General features: G+C 48.9%; 1 protein-coding gene across 1 annotated transcript in view; it reads left to right on the top strand.

Moving 5' to 3' along the window:
• CDC50A (cell division cycle 50 P4-ATPase accessory subunit A) overlaps positions 1–14533 on the top strand; it is a 274615-nt gene extending 260082 nt beyond the window's left edge. The window contains exon 7 of the mRNA XM_086926514.1: positions 12098–14533. Coding sequence (XP_086782640.1) covers positions 12098–12291 — 194 coding nt within the window. The 3' untranslated portion in view covers positions 12292–14533. The remainder of the gene's footprint in view (positions 1–12097) is intronic.
• The last annotated feature ends 566 nt before the right edge of the window (positions 14534–15099 follow it).

Below are 15099 nucleotides of genomic sequence, written 5' to 3'. Positions count from 1 at the left end.
CTCAGAGACCGGGGCTCGGAGCAGGAGGAAAGCCGGCCGGCGAACAGAAGACAGGTACATCCGTCCTACGCTGGTGGGGGCCCGCCGCACACATAGGGGAGAGCGCTGCCCGGGTGGGAGGGGGGCAGTGGAGATGTGGCCGACCGGCCCCCGGCCTGGGCTGCGTGTTTGGGTGCACATAGAGAGGCAATTTAACGATAATAATAAGAGAAAATAATGAAATGCTCACAGTAAACATTCAGAACACTGCCGAAAAGTTAACCATAAATCTCCTTACGATCCAGAGCTGCAAAGGTTACCGAGGGCACCCAGCAAAATAGATCAGTAAGGCGACAGCAGAAAACAGACTTCCGTTCACTGGTTAAAGGTCACAAGTTAACATTTCCACCCCCGATCTGGGCTCAGTGTCATCTGCTCTGCAAACGGATCTCTTCCTTATACCCCGGTTTTGTTCTCTAAGTCCGGTTAAAATCAGGTTGAAAGTTTTAGAAGCAAGTAGACAAAATGAGCAATGAAGGCAGCAGGGTAAATGGCACCTTCTAATTAACGCATCAGTCTGTAATTATGGATGCAGTGAAACGCTCTTCTTCACAAAAAATATGGCAGTATCCACAACCCGTTTACAGCAGGCAGGATGGCAACAGAGGCAGGCTGCAGTGGGCATCAGGTAACGCAGGCAGACAGGCATGCAGTAGAGAGGCAGTAAAGAAGGAGATAGCAGGCAGAAAATCCAACAGGTAGGCAGTAAACAGGGAAATGAAGCAGGGGTGGCACTCTGAAGTTAAGAGTGACCGATGTCACAGGAACTGGAATGCAGGCAGGTGCTGGCATGCAGGCAGATACAGCAGACAGGCAGCAATGAAGTAGGTAGTGGCATCAGATAACAAGCCGGTCGCTGGATAGTGCCTCGGGTAGCATTAAGGACATTAGAGTCACACTCAGGCAGGTTACAATATGAAAATGAATGATTATGAGTAAAATAAAATGCCGCAAAAATGCCGCTAAATTTCCATATTTGTGCCGCTAAATTTGCTAATCCATGCCGCTATATCCTGGGGGGTCTGGCTTAATGATCATAACACTTTTAACGGCTCTCTTATCTATCGCCCACCATCAGCCCAGGCTAACTTCTTAAACTCCATGGTACAGCTTTTAGAACTTAAAGTAAAGCTACCCAATTATACCATCCTTGGCGATTTTAACTTTCACCTTGATAACCTCACAGACTCGGATACAGAGGCCCTTTTAGACCATATGGCCAGTGTAGGGCTCAACCAACTAGTAAAGGAAACAACCCACTTGGCAGGGCACTGTTTGGATGGAATCTTTACTGGCCACCCTAATCTTCTTTTGACTAAAATGATACCACTCATCTGGTAAGATCACAGAGCAGTGCTGTTTAAAATTAACACACATCCCAAAAAGTCTACAAGCCTGTCCAAGAAAACTTTTAGCTTTCGGCCATGGCATAACATTAAGAAAGATGAACTTAGCAAGATATTAATAAGCTCACATAAGTCCACCTCAGTAAACCTTGATGAGGCAGTATCAAACTATCACTCCTGGATACACCAGGCAGGACAGGAATTAGCTCCCCCGACCACACAGTACCCAATCAGACGTTCTGAACCCTGGTTTAATAAATCCCTATCTGAAAGAGACACGTTAGTGATAGATTCCTTACCTTAGAATATCCCCAGGCGTCAGACTGGATCCGGAAACTTTTGCGTAGCAATACCCCTGCGCGCCGGTAGGCGTCGTCTGCGGCTCCGCGTCCGTCGTCGGCGTCGTGAGCGCCGGGATGACTTCGTCGGAGTACTTAGACGGCGCCCCTGCGCGCTGACGTCAGTTCTTCTTTTTTCCGCGCCAGCTAGCGCAGATCCGGAAGAAGCTCTACCCCCAGTCACTTTTTGACTGAAAATATTTTTGATCCTTTTGATCTCTCTTTAGTCGACTGTTTCGACTATCGGTGCCAGGGATGCCCGGGTTCAAGCCTTGTTCGAAGTGTGGCCGACTCATGTCGGTCACGGACCCCCATCGCCGGTGCCTGAAGTGCTTAGGCCTCGACCACGACGATCGAACCTGCGCCGACTGCCGGGCCCTGACGTCGAAGGCTAGGCGGGAGCGGTCCCGCAAGCGTCTCGAGCTGAGGCACTCGGCCCCGCGCCGCTCCAGGTCCCGGTCCCACGGGAGGTCGAGGGACAGGTCGCGAGGTCGGAGTCATCGACGTTCCGGGAGTGGACACCGATCGTCTGGTTCCAAGTCCTCAGGTAAGAGGCATGAGAGGTCGGAGCGACACCATCGGTCCTCCGACCCGCCCCGACGCTCGCACGATGCGGCCGGGGACTCGGGCGACACCGCCCACGCGGCTCCGCGGTAGTCGCAAGCGTCGCCGCCTGCCCCACACCTTCGGGTCCCTGGGCACGGCGCGTCGCAGGAGGAGGTCGAGAGGTACCTCATGGCCGATCGGCTCCGTCTGGAGGTCCTTCCGGGTCGGGCGCTTCGGCCCCGACGACGTCGGGTGCTTCGGCCCCGGCGCCGCTGGCGACTTCGGTCCCGGCGCCGCGCGACCTCGCTGGATCCGGCTCCGGATCCGGGACCTCGCCGGTCGACCTTACGACCTCACCGGCGCCGTCCCTTCAGGTGTCGTCCCCGGCAGCCGATGTGGTTGCCGCCCCCAATGTTTCCTACGGTCCTACTCAGGAGTCGGAAGGGCGCCGCTGGGCGCCGATTCCGACGGCCTTTGGAGAATTCAATCTCCACGAGGAGGCCCTGGCTGTTGATCCTGGTCTCCAGGAGCCAGGTGACGAGGAGCAGTGGGAGGGGTCCGAGGACCCTCTGGCACGTGATTGCCAGTCACAACAGGACTGGACATATGAGCTTGGGGAGGCCAGTGGTATTGACACCTCGCCAGACACTGGATTCACGTCGCCCCCGACTGTGGCTTCGGAGGCGGGGTCTGCTTACAGCGTAGTGTTGACGAAGGCAGCTAAGGCCCTGAGCCTTCAGCTCCCCGTCGCGGCCGTGAGGACTAATCTCCTCACCGAGGTCCTCAAACAGCAGTCCGGCTCCGCGGAGCCCCTCCTGCCGTTCAACGAGGCCTTATGTGACGTTCTTCTGGGCACTTGGTCCAAGCCCGCCACAGGCCCTCCTGTGGACAGGAACGTGGCCAGACGCTACCGCCCGGCACCGGGCGACCCATGCTTTTTGTCCACCCATCCCACCCCCGAGAGCCTGGTCATCCAGGCCTCAAACTCCCAGACCGCATTCCCGTCGGCCCCGCCCGACAGGGAATCCAAGAGATATGAACAGTTCGGGAAGAAGGTCTTCTCGTCTGTGAGCTTAGGGCTACGGTCTGTGAACACCAACTGTCTCTTGGGCCGCTACACCCACACTCTGTGGGACACGGTTGCTGAGGTGCTGCCGCAATGCCCGGAGGAGGTCAGGGCTAAACTCAGCCAAACCCTTGCGGACGGCCGAGATGCAGCACGCTTTTCTATCCGGTGTGGGCTGGATACTACGGACTCACTGGGCAGGGCGATGGCAACGACGGTGGCGGTTCGACGCCACGCCTGGTTGAGGTCCGCCAACTTCTCGGCCGATGTCCAGGCCACACTCCTGGACATGCCGTTTGATGGCCGTCGCCTCTTCGGCGACAAGGCAGACCATGCGCTGGAACGTTTCAAGGACTCCAGGGCCACGGCCAAGTCCTTGGGCCTTACGGCCCCACGCCAGCAATCGGGTGCCTTTCGCTCCTTTCGTGGCCACGGAAGGGGCGCCCCGCCACGTACCGTCAGCCACGCGCCGCAAAATGTTCAGCAACGCGGTGGCGGTCGTGGGAACCGCCGTGGCGGTGGTCGGGGCCAGCGGCGAGCCCAGTCCACACCTCCCTCTGCAGCCCCTGCCTCAAAACCTTCCTAGTCCGAGTTTTCAGGCCCATGTGACGCCTGTGGGAGGCAGGGTTCGCCATCACCTCTCCCACTGGCATACAGTCACTTCGGACAGGTGGGTGCTGCAAATTGTCCGAAGGGGCTTCTCCCTCCCCTCCGAGTCGTCCCCTCCATCCATGCCACCTCAATACCACCGTGTGTCGGGGGATCACTTGCAACTTCTGCAAGAGGAGGTTTCGGCCCTCTTGGCCAAGAGGGCCATCGAGCGCGTTCCTGGGCCAGAAGTAGGACGTGGTTGCTACTCCCACTACTTCCTGGTACCCAAGAAGGGCAAAGGGGGCCTACGCCCTATCTTGGTTCTGCGGAACGTCAACGGCTTCCTCCGGAAGGAGAAGTTCAAGATGCTGACTTTGGCTCAGGTCCTGGCTGCCCTGGACCCAGGAGACTGGATGGTAGCGTTGGACTTGCAGGACGCCTATTTCCACATCCCCGTCCTGCCGGCCCACCGGCGTTACCTGCGGTTCACGGTAGGCCAAGAGCACTTTCAGTTTACCGTGCTCCCCTTCGGCCTTACCAGCGCCCCACGGGTGTTCACGAAGGTGATGGCGGTGGTCGCAGCCCATCTGCGCAGGCAGGGGGTATCAGTCTTCCCCTACCTCGACGACTGGTTGTTGAAGGCGGGCTCGCCCCAGACAGTCGTCAGCCACCTCCAGACTACGGCCGACCTCCTGCACTTGCTGGGGTTCTCCATCAATGTGCCGAAGTCACACCGGTGTCCCTCTCAGAAGCTCCTCTTCATCGGAGCGGTTCTCGACTCGGCGCAGTTTCGGGTTTACCCACCCAAACAGCGGGTTCGGGATATTCAGGCTCTGATCCCAATCTTCCAGCCGTTATCCCGGGTCTCGGTCAGGTTGACGCTGCGGCTTCTGGGACTGATGGCCTCCTGCATCCTTCTGGTGCGTCACGCCAGGTGGCGGATGCGGGCTCTGCAGTGGGACCTGAAGTTTCAGTGGGCCCAGCATCAGGGCAACCTATCCGATCATGTCCTGATCTCAGAGGGCACTGCGAGACAACTGCAGTGGTGGCTCACGGACCGCGACTGGGTCAGTGGCAGACCCCTCTCCCTACCCCAGCCGGAGCACGTAGTTGTGATGGACGCGTCCCTCCAGGGCTGGGGAGGCCACATGGGAGAGGTGGAGATCAGAGGCCTCTGGTCTCCGGCGGAGTCCCGGCTCCATATCAACCTTCTGGAGCTGAGGGCGATTCGTCTTGCACTGAAGGCATTCCTCCCCTCTGTCAGGGGGAGCATAGTGCAAGTGTTCACCGACAACACCACCGCCATGTGGTACTGCAACAAACAGGGCGGAGTGGGGTCGTGGACCCTTTGCCAGGAGGCTCTGCGCCTATGGCAATGGCTGGAACATCAGGGCGTGACCCTGGTGGTTCAACACCTGGCAGGCTCTCTGAATGCCAGGGCGGACGAACTCAGCCGTCGGTGCATGATGGATCACGAATGGCGTCTGAACTCGGACGTGGCGCAAGGTCTCTTTCAGCAGTGGGGAGAGCCTTGGTTAGATCTATTCGCCACAGAAGAGAACGCGCAATGTCAGCAGTTCTGCGCGTTGGAATTTCCAAGGCGGCACTCGCTCGGAGACGCTTTTCGTCGCGAGTGGAGCTGCGGTCTGTTGTACGCCTTTCCGCCTATACCACTTCTGCCCAGAGTGCTGAAGAAGATCAGGCGCGACCGGGCCCAGGTTATCCTTGTGGCTCCGGACTGGGCACGAAGGTACTGGTATCCCGAGCTACTCAGCATGTCAGTCGATCCCCCGATTCGTCTGCCTCTTCGGGAGGACCTTCTGTCGCAGCAGCAGGGGACGGTCCTGCACCCGAACCTGTCCAGTCTCCACCTACAAGCTTGGAGATTGAGCGGCGGCAGTTGAGGCCATTTGACTTGCCTCCTGAAGTCTGTGATATCATTCTGGCAGCCAGGCGTCCCTCCACAAAGTCGGTATACGCCTGCCGGTGGAACAGATTTGTGGCATGGTGCACAGCAAAGGCTGTGGATCCTCTCTCTGCACCCCTTTCGGAAGTGCTGCTCTTTCTTCTTTCCCTTGCCCAGCAGGGCTCTGCTCTGGGCACTCTTAAAGGGTACCTTTCTGCTCTATCAGCCTTCTTGAGGCTACCAGATCAGCCTTCTTTATTCAAGTCCCCTATTGTGAGTAGATTTCTGAAGGGCATCACGCACATGTTTCCTCCTGTTCCCTTCGTGATGCCCCAGTGGGACTTGAATCTGGTTCTCACCTATCTGATGTGTGCTCCCTTTGAGCCACTTCATAACTGCCCTCTTCGTCTCCTTACTCTAAAGACTGCATTCCTGGTTGCCATCACCTCTGCCAGGAGGGTGAGTGAGCTCCAGGCTCTTTCTTCTTCTCCACCTTTCCTGTCTGTTCATCCTGATAAGGTGGTGTTACGTACACGGCCTTCCTTCCTGCCCAAGGTTGTCACGGCCTTCCACATCGGGCAGTCCATCACTTTGCCCACCTTCTTTCCGCCTCCGCATCCCTCGAAAGAGGAGGAGAGGCTCCACCGTCTGGATCCAAAACGTGCGCTCTCCTATTACCTAGATCGCACACGCCAATTCCGGGTGGATGACCAACTCTTCGTTGGTTGCGTGGGCGCGAAGAAGGGAAAGGCTGTGCACAAGAGGACCATCTCTAGGTGGATCATCTTGTGTATCCAAGCATGTTACTCCATGGCGAGGAAGGAGCCCCCAGCTGGGTTGCGGGCTCACTCCACGCGGGCCACGGCGACGACAACCGCCCTGGGCCGCGGTGTCCCCCTGCAGGACATTTGCCAGGCAGCCACGTGGGCCTCGCTGCACACGTTCGCAAGACACTACTGCCTGGACAGTCCAGTCCGGAGGGATGGCTTCTTTGGCCGTTCCGTCCTCCAGGACTTTCTGGTGTGATATTGGTTCGCAGACCCACCACCGGGGTTGGTATTGCTGGGGTATCTATTCTAAGGTAAGGAATCTATCACTAACGTGTCTCTTTCAGATGCACAAGTTACTACTTGTGTAACGATATATCTGTAAGAGACATTAGTTAGTGATAGATTCCTTACCGACCCACCCATCCTCCCCGTTCTGCGAACCGATATCTAGGGTTAAGGTCATCCCCTTTCAGGGCCCTAGTTTCATGGCACCAGTGTTAGTTCTATCATGGCTCTGCGTATCTGGCGCGGAAAAGCTGTGTTATCAGAACTGACGTCAGCGCGCAGGGGCGCCGTCTAAGTACTCCGACGACGTCATCCCGGCGCTCACGACGCCGACGACGGACGCGGAGCCGCAGACGACGCCTACCGGCGCGCAGGGGTATTGCTACGCAAAAGTTTCCGGATCCAGTCTGACGCCTGGGGATATTCTAAGGTAAGGAATCTATCACTAACTAATGTCTCTTACAGATATATCGTTACACAAGTAGTAACTTGTGCTATAGAGCAAAAACAGACATGTAGAAGGGAAATGGAGACTAGCCAACAACAATCAAATTAAAGCCGAATATAAACTGGCTATGCAGACCTATAAACAGCTCATCGTCGAAGCCAAATCTGACTTCTTCAAAGAAAGTATTGAAGCATCCAAGGGCTGTTCTAAAAACTGTTTGCTACAGAAAAAAAACTCTCTAACCTCCCTGAAATTCAAAGCCAGGGTAATGGCCAGCAATTCTGTAACAGGTTAGCTAATGCTTTTCAATTTAAAGTCAACCAAGTATTCAACAGCTTTAATTCCCCAAGTCAAATCATCTGTATTAACAGACAAGAATCTAAGTACAAACTTATCCCACCAAACCAACATTGCTAGTCCCTCCACCACCATTCTATCTTCAATTTTATTGATCACTCTTGATCGCACTATTGAGCTGATCCTTCAAGTAAAATCGGGATCACCCTTCGATCCTTGTCCCCCAAAAACAATGCATCTAGTCCCAGAAATCGTAGGACCGGTCCTTTGGCCTATTTTTAAGACCATGATTTCCTCAGGAATGTTCCCTCCTGAATGGAAAAAAGCATCTATTTTGCCTCTACTGAAAAAGCCAAAATTGGACCCAGACGATCCTTCCAATTACCAACCGATTTCTATGATACCATTCCCAGCCAAAATCATTGAAAAATATCTTAATGAGGAATTGTCCACCTTCCTCGTGGAAGGAGATATTCTAGACCACTCACAATTTGGTTTCCGGCCCACCATAGTACATAACTCGCCCTTATCACAGCCACGAAGGAACTTAGGATAACTCTTGACAAAGGTGGAAGTGCCGCCCTGATACTATTGTGCCTATCGGCGGCATTCAATGCTGTCAACCATGACGTGTTGGTCGATCGTCTTACCGCACTGGGAATAAGAGATAAAGCACACTTTCTACTTAAATTCTATCTGTCTAATAAACCACAGTCTGTAGCACTTGACCCGTTTGTCTCCCAGACTTCACATTACCTTGTGGAGTGCCTCCGGGCTCATTGCTGAGCCCTACTCTCTTCAATCTATACATCTCTCCACTGGCCAAACTGATAAAAACGTTTGGATTCACGCTGGTTACGAATGCGGACGACACGCAAATCATAGTGTCTATTAACAACTCGCCCGCCGCGTCCCGGTTCAAAGACTGTATAAATCATATTGGTTACTGGATGCAGACAAATTGTCGTAAGCTCAGCGCCTCAAAAACAGAGGTCCTGCTTTTTGACAATACACCCATTGCATGGTCAGCCAGTTGGTGGCCAAGTCACATGGGCCCTCTCCCGGTGCCAGCAGAGAAGATTAAAAACCTGGGAGTTCTGTTTGATACTGAGCTCTCCTTTGAGCTTCAGATTAACCATACAACTGCAACCTGCTTTTTCATCCTCAAAATCTTAAGGACGATTTCACCGCTCATCCTGTTTGAGCTGAGGAAAACAGTAGTCACAGCCTTGATTGGTTCCAGACTAGATTACTGTAACACCCTAATGACCATTGCAAGCAAATTTAGTCTACAAAAATTACACACTACCCAAGATGCTGCAGCTAAAGTTCTGCTTGGGCTTCCCCGTCTTGCCTCAGCCTCTATGGCTCTCGCAGAACTACACTGGCTGCCTATTAACAAGCGCATTTAGTTTAAAGCCTTGCTAATCACATTCAAGGCAATACACTGCAAAGACCCACTACAATTATCACAACTCCTTAAACCCTACATTCCAGGAAGACCATTAAGATCTGCCAAGAGTGGCAATCTCGCCATCCCCAAGATCTCAAGAGTAAAATGGGGAGGCATAAGTTTCACCTATACTACCTCTAAGCTCTGGGACTCCTTGCCCGTTTCCCTGAAAAACGAACATAACTTGCTACACTCCAGGAAGTGTCTAAAAACATGGCTCTACCAGTAACTCTTTTCTGGGAACAACTGCTTTCTGGTGTTTAAGCGCCTATATACCTTCGGGTCATGTCGTGCTTTAGAAATTTGTCATTTCATTTCACATAAACCACTATACATAGTTTTACTCGCACAGTTTACTTCTAATAAGAAATGAAGTCTCAGACAGCAAGACTATAAACCCCAAAATACAAGTACATATCTACGCATGTTACACAGCGTTTCTTTCTACAATACAATATGTAGTATCAGCTGAACATTATGTTGGCTATAATCACAAATGCAAGTCAGCTTCACTAAAGGGGCTGATCGCCACGATATGAGTGGGCATACCACAACCACACTAATCTCACACACACTATGGGCGTGGTGAGCCTAAAAGGTGGAAGTCCTCTCCTACTACAGAGACTGATCTTGGCACCATAAGGGAGCCGGCAGCTCTTCAAGGGGAGTTAACCGCGACTTTCGAAACTATGGCATATGGCTGGCAACTGGGGTTGACAGCGACCTTTTCTGGACACCGTAATGGAGCCGGCAACTCTTCTATAGGAGTTCACCGCGACTTCCAAAGGTATCCCATATGGCCGGAAACAATGGTTGGCTGCAACCATAAAATTCGCCAAATACAGTTGGGTCTTAACACCCTACCACCACATACAGCACCTACAAACAGTAACATAAAACATAACTAAATCAGCACCTTAAACCTTGCATAGGCCTACTATATAGCAAACCAGGTTGATGGGGACAAGGTAAGGATTGCATACCTTACATCTTGCCCTTAAGATAGGGCCTCCTACTTATCACAATGTATCCCTAATAGGGCAAACACAACAAACCCCTTACCAGGTGGTGTTTCCGTTACAACAACAAGTAAACATCCATAAAGGCAGAATAAGCACAAAACAAGGCGAAGTTCTGCAGGCTTCCTGACTACATGAATAAAACTACACAAGGTATGCACACACAGCATACTCAAATGTTACTGTATCTCTCCCTTGCGCTTCATCACAAGGGAGATCAATACCACAAAACCAGGCATTAGCCTACTAACCGTCCGTCCGTCCGTCCTCCCACACTGTTCTCCTTGTATGTAAATGGGGTGGTTGAGTTCCTTCAAAGAATACCATCTGATGCTCTTGCCCTGGCGGGTGACAGGATTCCTACACTCCTGTACGCTGACGATACCTCCTTATCTCAAAGACCCGAAGGGTCTACAGACCCTACTAGACGGATTCCAACTATTTTGTACTTCGAGGGCTGGTTAATAATACCATGAAAACTACATTTTTAACACTGAATCCCCCAAGGTCATTCAGGGACTCCCCCCTCATTGAACGGGGTCTTACTAGAGAGGGTTACTACATTCGACTATTTAGGCATCCGTATTGCTGACTCAATGCTTTGGAGGTCCCACATTCAAAAAATGCTACTGAATCACAAAAGGGTCGCGGGGGCAATATTGAAAGAACATCGCTCTTCATCGAGCACACCAATTGCCCCCGCCCTCACGATATATGCAGCTAGAGCAGTTGGCTCGGCCCTTTATGGTGCAGAGCAGTGGGGCTTTACTAATGTAGAAGAAATCACCAGATCAGAAAACAAATTTCTGAAAGACCTGATGATGCTCCCCCAAAGCACTCCTATTAAGCCCCTATTGCATGATCTAGGCTGCCACCCGTTTAGATATTGCCAGACTTCGCCCCCTTTTGCTGTGGGCCCTCCTATGGCGGACGTCAGAGCTATCAAAATATGCAGCAGGGCTAAGCGAAATAATGGATCGGCACGGGTGGCATAGGATTGGTTGGCTAAAAGATGTCAAAAAACTTTTGTTCAACCTTGATTTCAGAGAGGCATGGGAAAATAGAACCTCCCTGCCCAAGGCCGAACTCAAGAAGGCAGATTGGTTGTGGGTTAGCAAGAATGACTTACATAATTCTAAAATGGGCAGACTAACAGAGGAGTTCATGCAGCACAAGCATTCCATCCGTCTAGACCCCTATCTAGATATCATACAAAAGCCATATGATAGGGCTCTTTATTTTCAGTTCACTGCCCACATGAGAACAAACAGCGAAATGGAGGCCTCCTCATCAGAAACCTGCTTCTTGCCCAAGCTGCGAGGCTGTCCTTGAGACAGTTCCACATATCATGTTCGCATGCCCAGCTACAAAGTACTGAGAGAACGATGGTTAAAACCAATCTGCAACCAACTGGGCACTCGCAGCCATCGTGCTGCTTTGTGCATTCTGATAACTGATGCCCGGGAACTTTGTTTGCAGATTGGCTAAATTCTTTAGATGGACGTGGATGATTAGATCAAGAAATTTGAATAATAATTTTTACACCGAACTGTTGTGTTTGCTGGTTTTAAAATATGTATTGTTTTTACAACTAAATAGCTGTTATACTTGTCTTGCTGTGCTTTCTTTTTTGTTTAAAAAAAAATATGTTTACCCTTTTACCTGTAGCGAACTCTTAAGACTATTGATCATGGCATTTTGCCTTAAGATAAATTGTGTTTTTATTCATATAATTTTACATGAAATTTGCAGCTTTTAAGATATATGTATTATCGAAATAAAGCTATTTTGATTGATTGAGTAAAACAATAATTGTGTATATCAAAAGGGGTATAGTTTTGTTTGAAGGCTTAGGCATCACTGCACTTGAAGTGTGATGGAAAGGTGGAACCTTAACTGTTAGCAAATCTACACTGTGAATTATTGTGTGGTGTAGCAGTAATTCAGTATAATCATTGTATCCTTATTGATTGTTTTCCTATGTACTGTTCAGATTACCCTGTAAAATCATTTGATGGACGGAAGAGAATGATCCTGAGCACCATTTCCTGGATGGGAGGGAAGAACCCTTTCCTGGGAATAGCCTATATCACTGTTGGCTCCATCTGCTTCTTTTTAGGAGTTGTGCTACTGATTATTCACCATAAATACGGAAACCGAAACAGTAGTGCTGACATTCCAAATTAACTTCTGCTTGAATGTGGTATTCTGCATGTGCTCCAAAGCAAGGCCAGAATGGGCCCGGCTTTTGTCTGTTAGGTGTGCTTAATACATGTCATTGTCTAAAAAAAAAAAGGCTGCATAGTTTTTTTATTTGATTGCTGCTTGACCTGAAAAGCAAAAACAGCGACGGGTATGTAGTAGAATTAGTGATATGACCAAGCCATCATTGTCATTGCTTCAATAGTTTATTCTTTTAGCTCCCTTCAAGCTTCCAAGGTTTGTTCATGTATTTGTTACTTTTTTTAAAGATCATCCGTCAGAAGAGGTTCCCTGTCCTGCTCGGTATTGCACACATTTCCCTGATTTGTTACCAGACAGGTTTGTTGTTGTCCTGCAAATGTATGCATATTCAAGGTATTTAAGATGAAAAGTTTGATCAACTGCTTTTATTGTTGTTGTCTGTGTTTATCTAAAGAAGCATTCATGTTTTTTTAGACCAGGCTAATTGTTAAGTCTTTGATTCACATTCTTGTTTCTGTAATTCGTTTTTTCATGTCTGAATAGGCCAAGCATGTTGGTCTGCAGCGCATAACACAGCAGCAAATTCGACCTCACATTTTCTATTTAAATGCAGGGTAATGAAATTCCCTCTATAGAGAACATTTTAACTGGTTTTAAATCTGTAAGGCAAAATATTCCTACAAGGGGCGTCATCCTTTTTATATTTAAAACCTATGTTCTGGATTGTGATAACATGAGGAACTAGAAATCTGTGTTGCTTCTATTTTATGTCCACATCCTTCCACAGTGGAGAAGATACAGTGCAGTTTGGAATTCTGTTTCATTTTTGGTTAAGGGAAAAACTCCCCCTTTTTTTTTTTTTTTAAATAAAGATGTTTTTGACAGGACTGTGCTGGAGATGCATTGTGGTTCCTACAACTATAACAAGCATAAACAGAAGAAAGAAGGGTTAAGCTCTTCTGATTCAGCACATCAAACTACTCAAGACATAACCTCCGCCTGTATTATGTATATCTGAAAATGGACATTTGCATTTATTTTTCTCCAAGAAGTACAATCAAGTAAATATGTTCAGCAGGATTCAAGACTTCACAAGAAAAAAAAATATCTATATATATATATATATATATATATATATATATATATGTAAGATCCGACACTTATGATGATGCAGATTCCCCTGAGTGTTTTGGGGCAGATGTAGCAAAGTTTCCTTTCCCGTTTGCCGGGTGACACACATACATGGTAATTGGCATCACCCTGTGTGAATCTTGAAGTTTTGTTATTTAAAAGGGTAATGATCTAGGAATAAAAAATGTTTGCTGTGTCCTGTTTAGATGTCATGTCTGGCCTTTTCTGTTCAACTCCGTAGATTATATCTCTTGTATTGTTTATGGTGATAGATGCTTTATGTATTGAGCCTGCTAGTTATTGTGGATATTCAATGCTATTTTAAAGATTTTTTTAAGCAGCAGTGTGGTTTATGCTTGACGTGAATGTAAATTTTAAGTTTTCTGTCAATCAAAACAGTTAACACTTCCCTAAAGACACAAGTTGAGGGCTTGTTTTTTTAAAAATGTGTCACTACTGAATATCACATAGTTGCCTGTTTTGTGCATCTCTTTCCGTTGCCTGTAAAACTAAGTAGGAACAGGTGTTGGAGAGCCGACTGCACCCTGAACAAAACCACAACAAATATGTACCACTGTTAACCCCTTCGCTGCGTTCGTCGGCCAACGACCGTCGCGAGCACTACCTCCGTAGTGCTGCGCAAGTCCGTTGGCCGACCCAGCCCACTCCGCTAAACGGCCGCACCGCGGCGGAATTGCCCCCACAGTTAATAGAACAGGGTGGTAATTTGACTCCGGATTCTAATACGGCAACATTCTATGTCTTTTAACCAAAGGTATGGAAATCATCTCCTTTTTCTCTCTAGATGCTTACTTGCTAAAACATAACTGAAGTTGACATTACTCACAGAATTAGCAATAGATAACTCTAGTATCAGATGAGCAGTTTTCATTCCAGCCTGTTTGTACGTTGCCATCAAATGTCATTACCTTTTCCCATATCAAAAGTTCTGTTTTGTCAGCGTATTTAAATCCGATTTAAGTTGAATGCTTTATATTTAAGTTATATTCGAATTGATTTAGTAATGCCTCACTGTAAATAATGTGATTAAACAAAGAAGAAAATTGTTAATAATAAAACGCATGCATGTGAGTAACCCATGTTTTTGATCAAAGGTGTTTAAAGTCCCTCTTTTACAGCGCTGCGATGTGTGTTTAAACAACTACCATGCTTTTCTATGCAAGCTTCCATGGCTCACGTTGCCAACCGGATAGATTTTGTTCCCCAAAGCTGTTGAGATTGAAAATATTACCTTAACATTGAGAATTTCTCTGGGGGGCTGGGTCTCAGCGGGGGGGGGGGGATTGGGGGATTTCGACTGAGAGCCTTGGCACACTCTTTTAGCACCTGGTGTACCTTTCCTTGTTCAGAATTTCAGCTTTTTTTTTTACTGGAGCTTGTGATCCTATTTTTCTTTAGATTATAACATGGAGGACTGAGTTTAATTCGAGTACTTCTAAAGACAATTCTCTCCTTCTTTGTAAGAATATCGGACTATTGCCAATTACGCACAAACACCCCCTTTTTGAATAGTGAAACTACTATTTAGGGCCAGAAGAGTCAATACATGGGTAACAACAGTTTTCTCTTTGGAGGAATGTGGGCTTATAGTTTTTTTTCTTGGAAAATAATTTGCAATTCGATTTAATAGCTTTACTGTCATTTATTTCTACTATATTG

The sequence above is a fragment of the Lissotriton vulgaris genome, chromosome 6, assembly GCF_964263255.1.
Source record: "Lissotriton vulgaris chromosome 6, aLisVul1.2, whole genome shotgun sequence".
NCBI classification, from domain to species: Eukaryota; Metazoa; Chordata; class Amphibia; order Caudata; family Salamandridae; genus Lissotriton; species Lissotriton vulgaris.
This window is presented reverse-complemented; position numbering and strand designations above follow the sequence as displayed.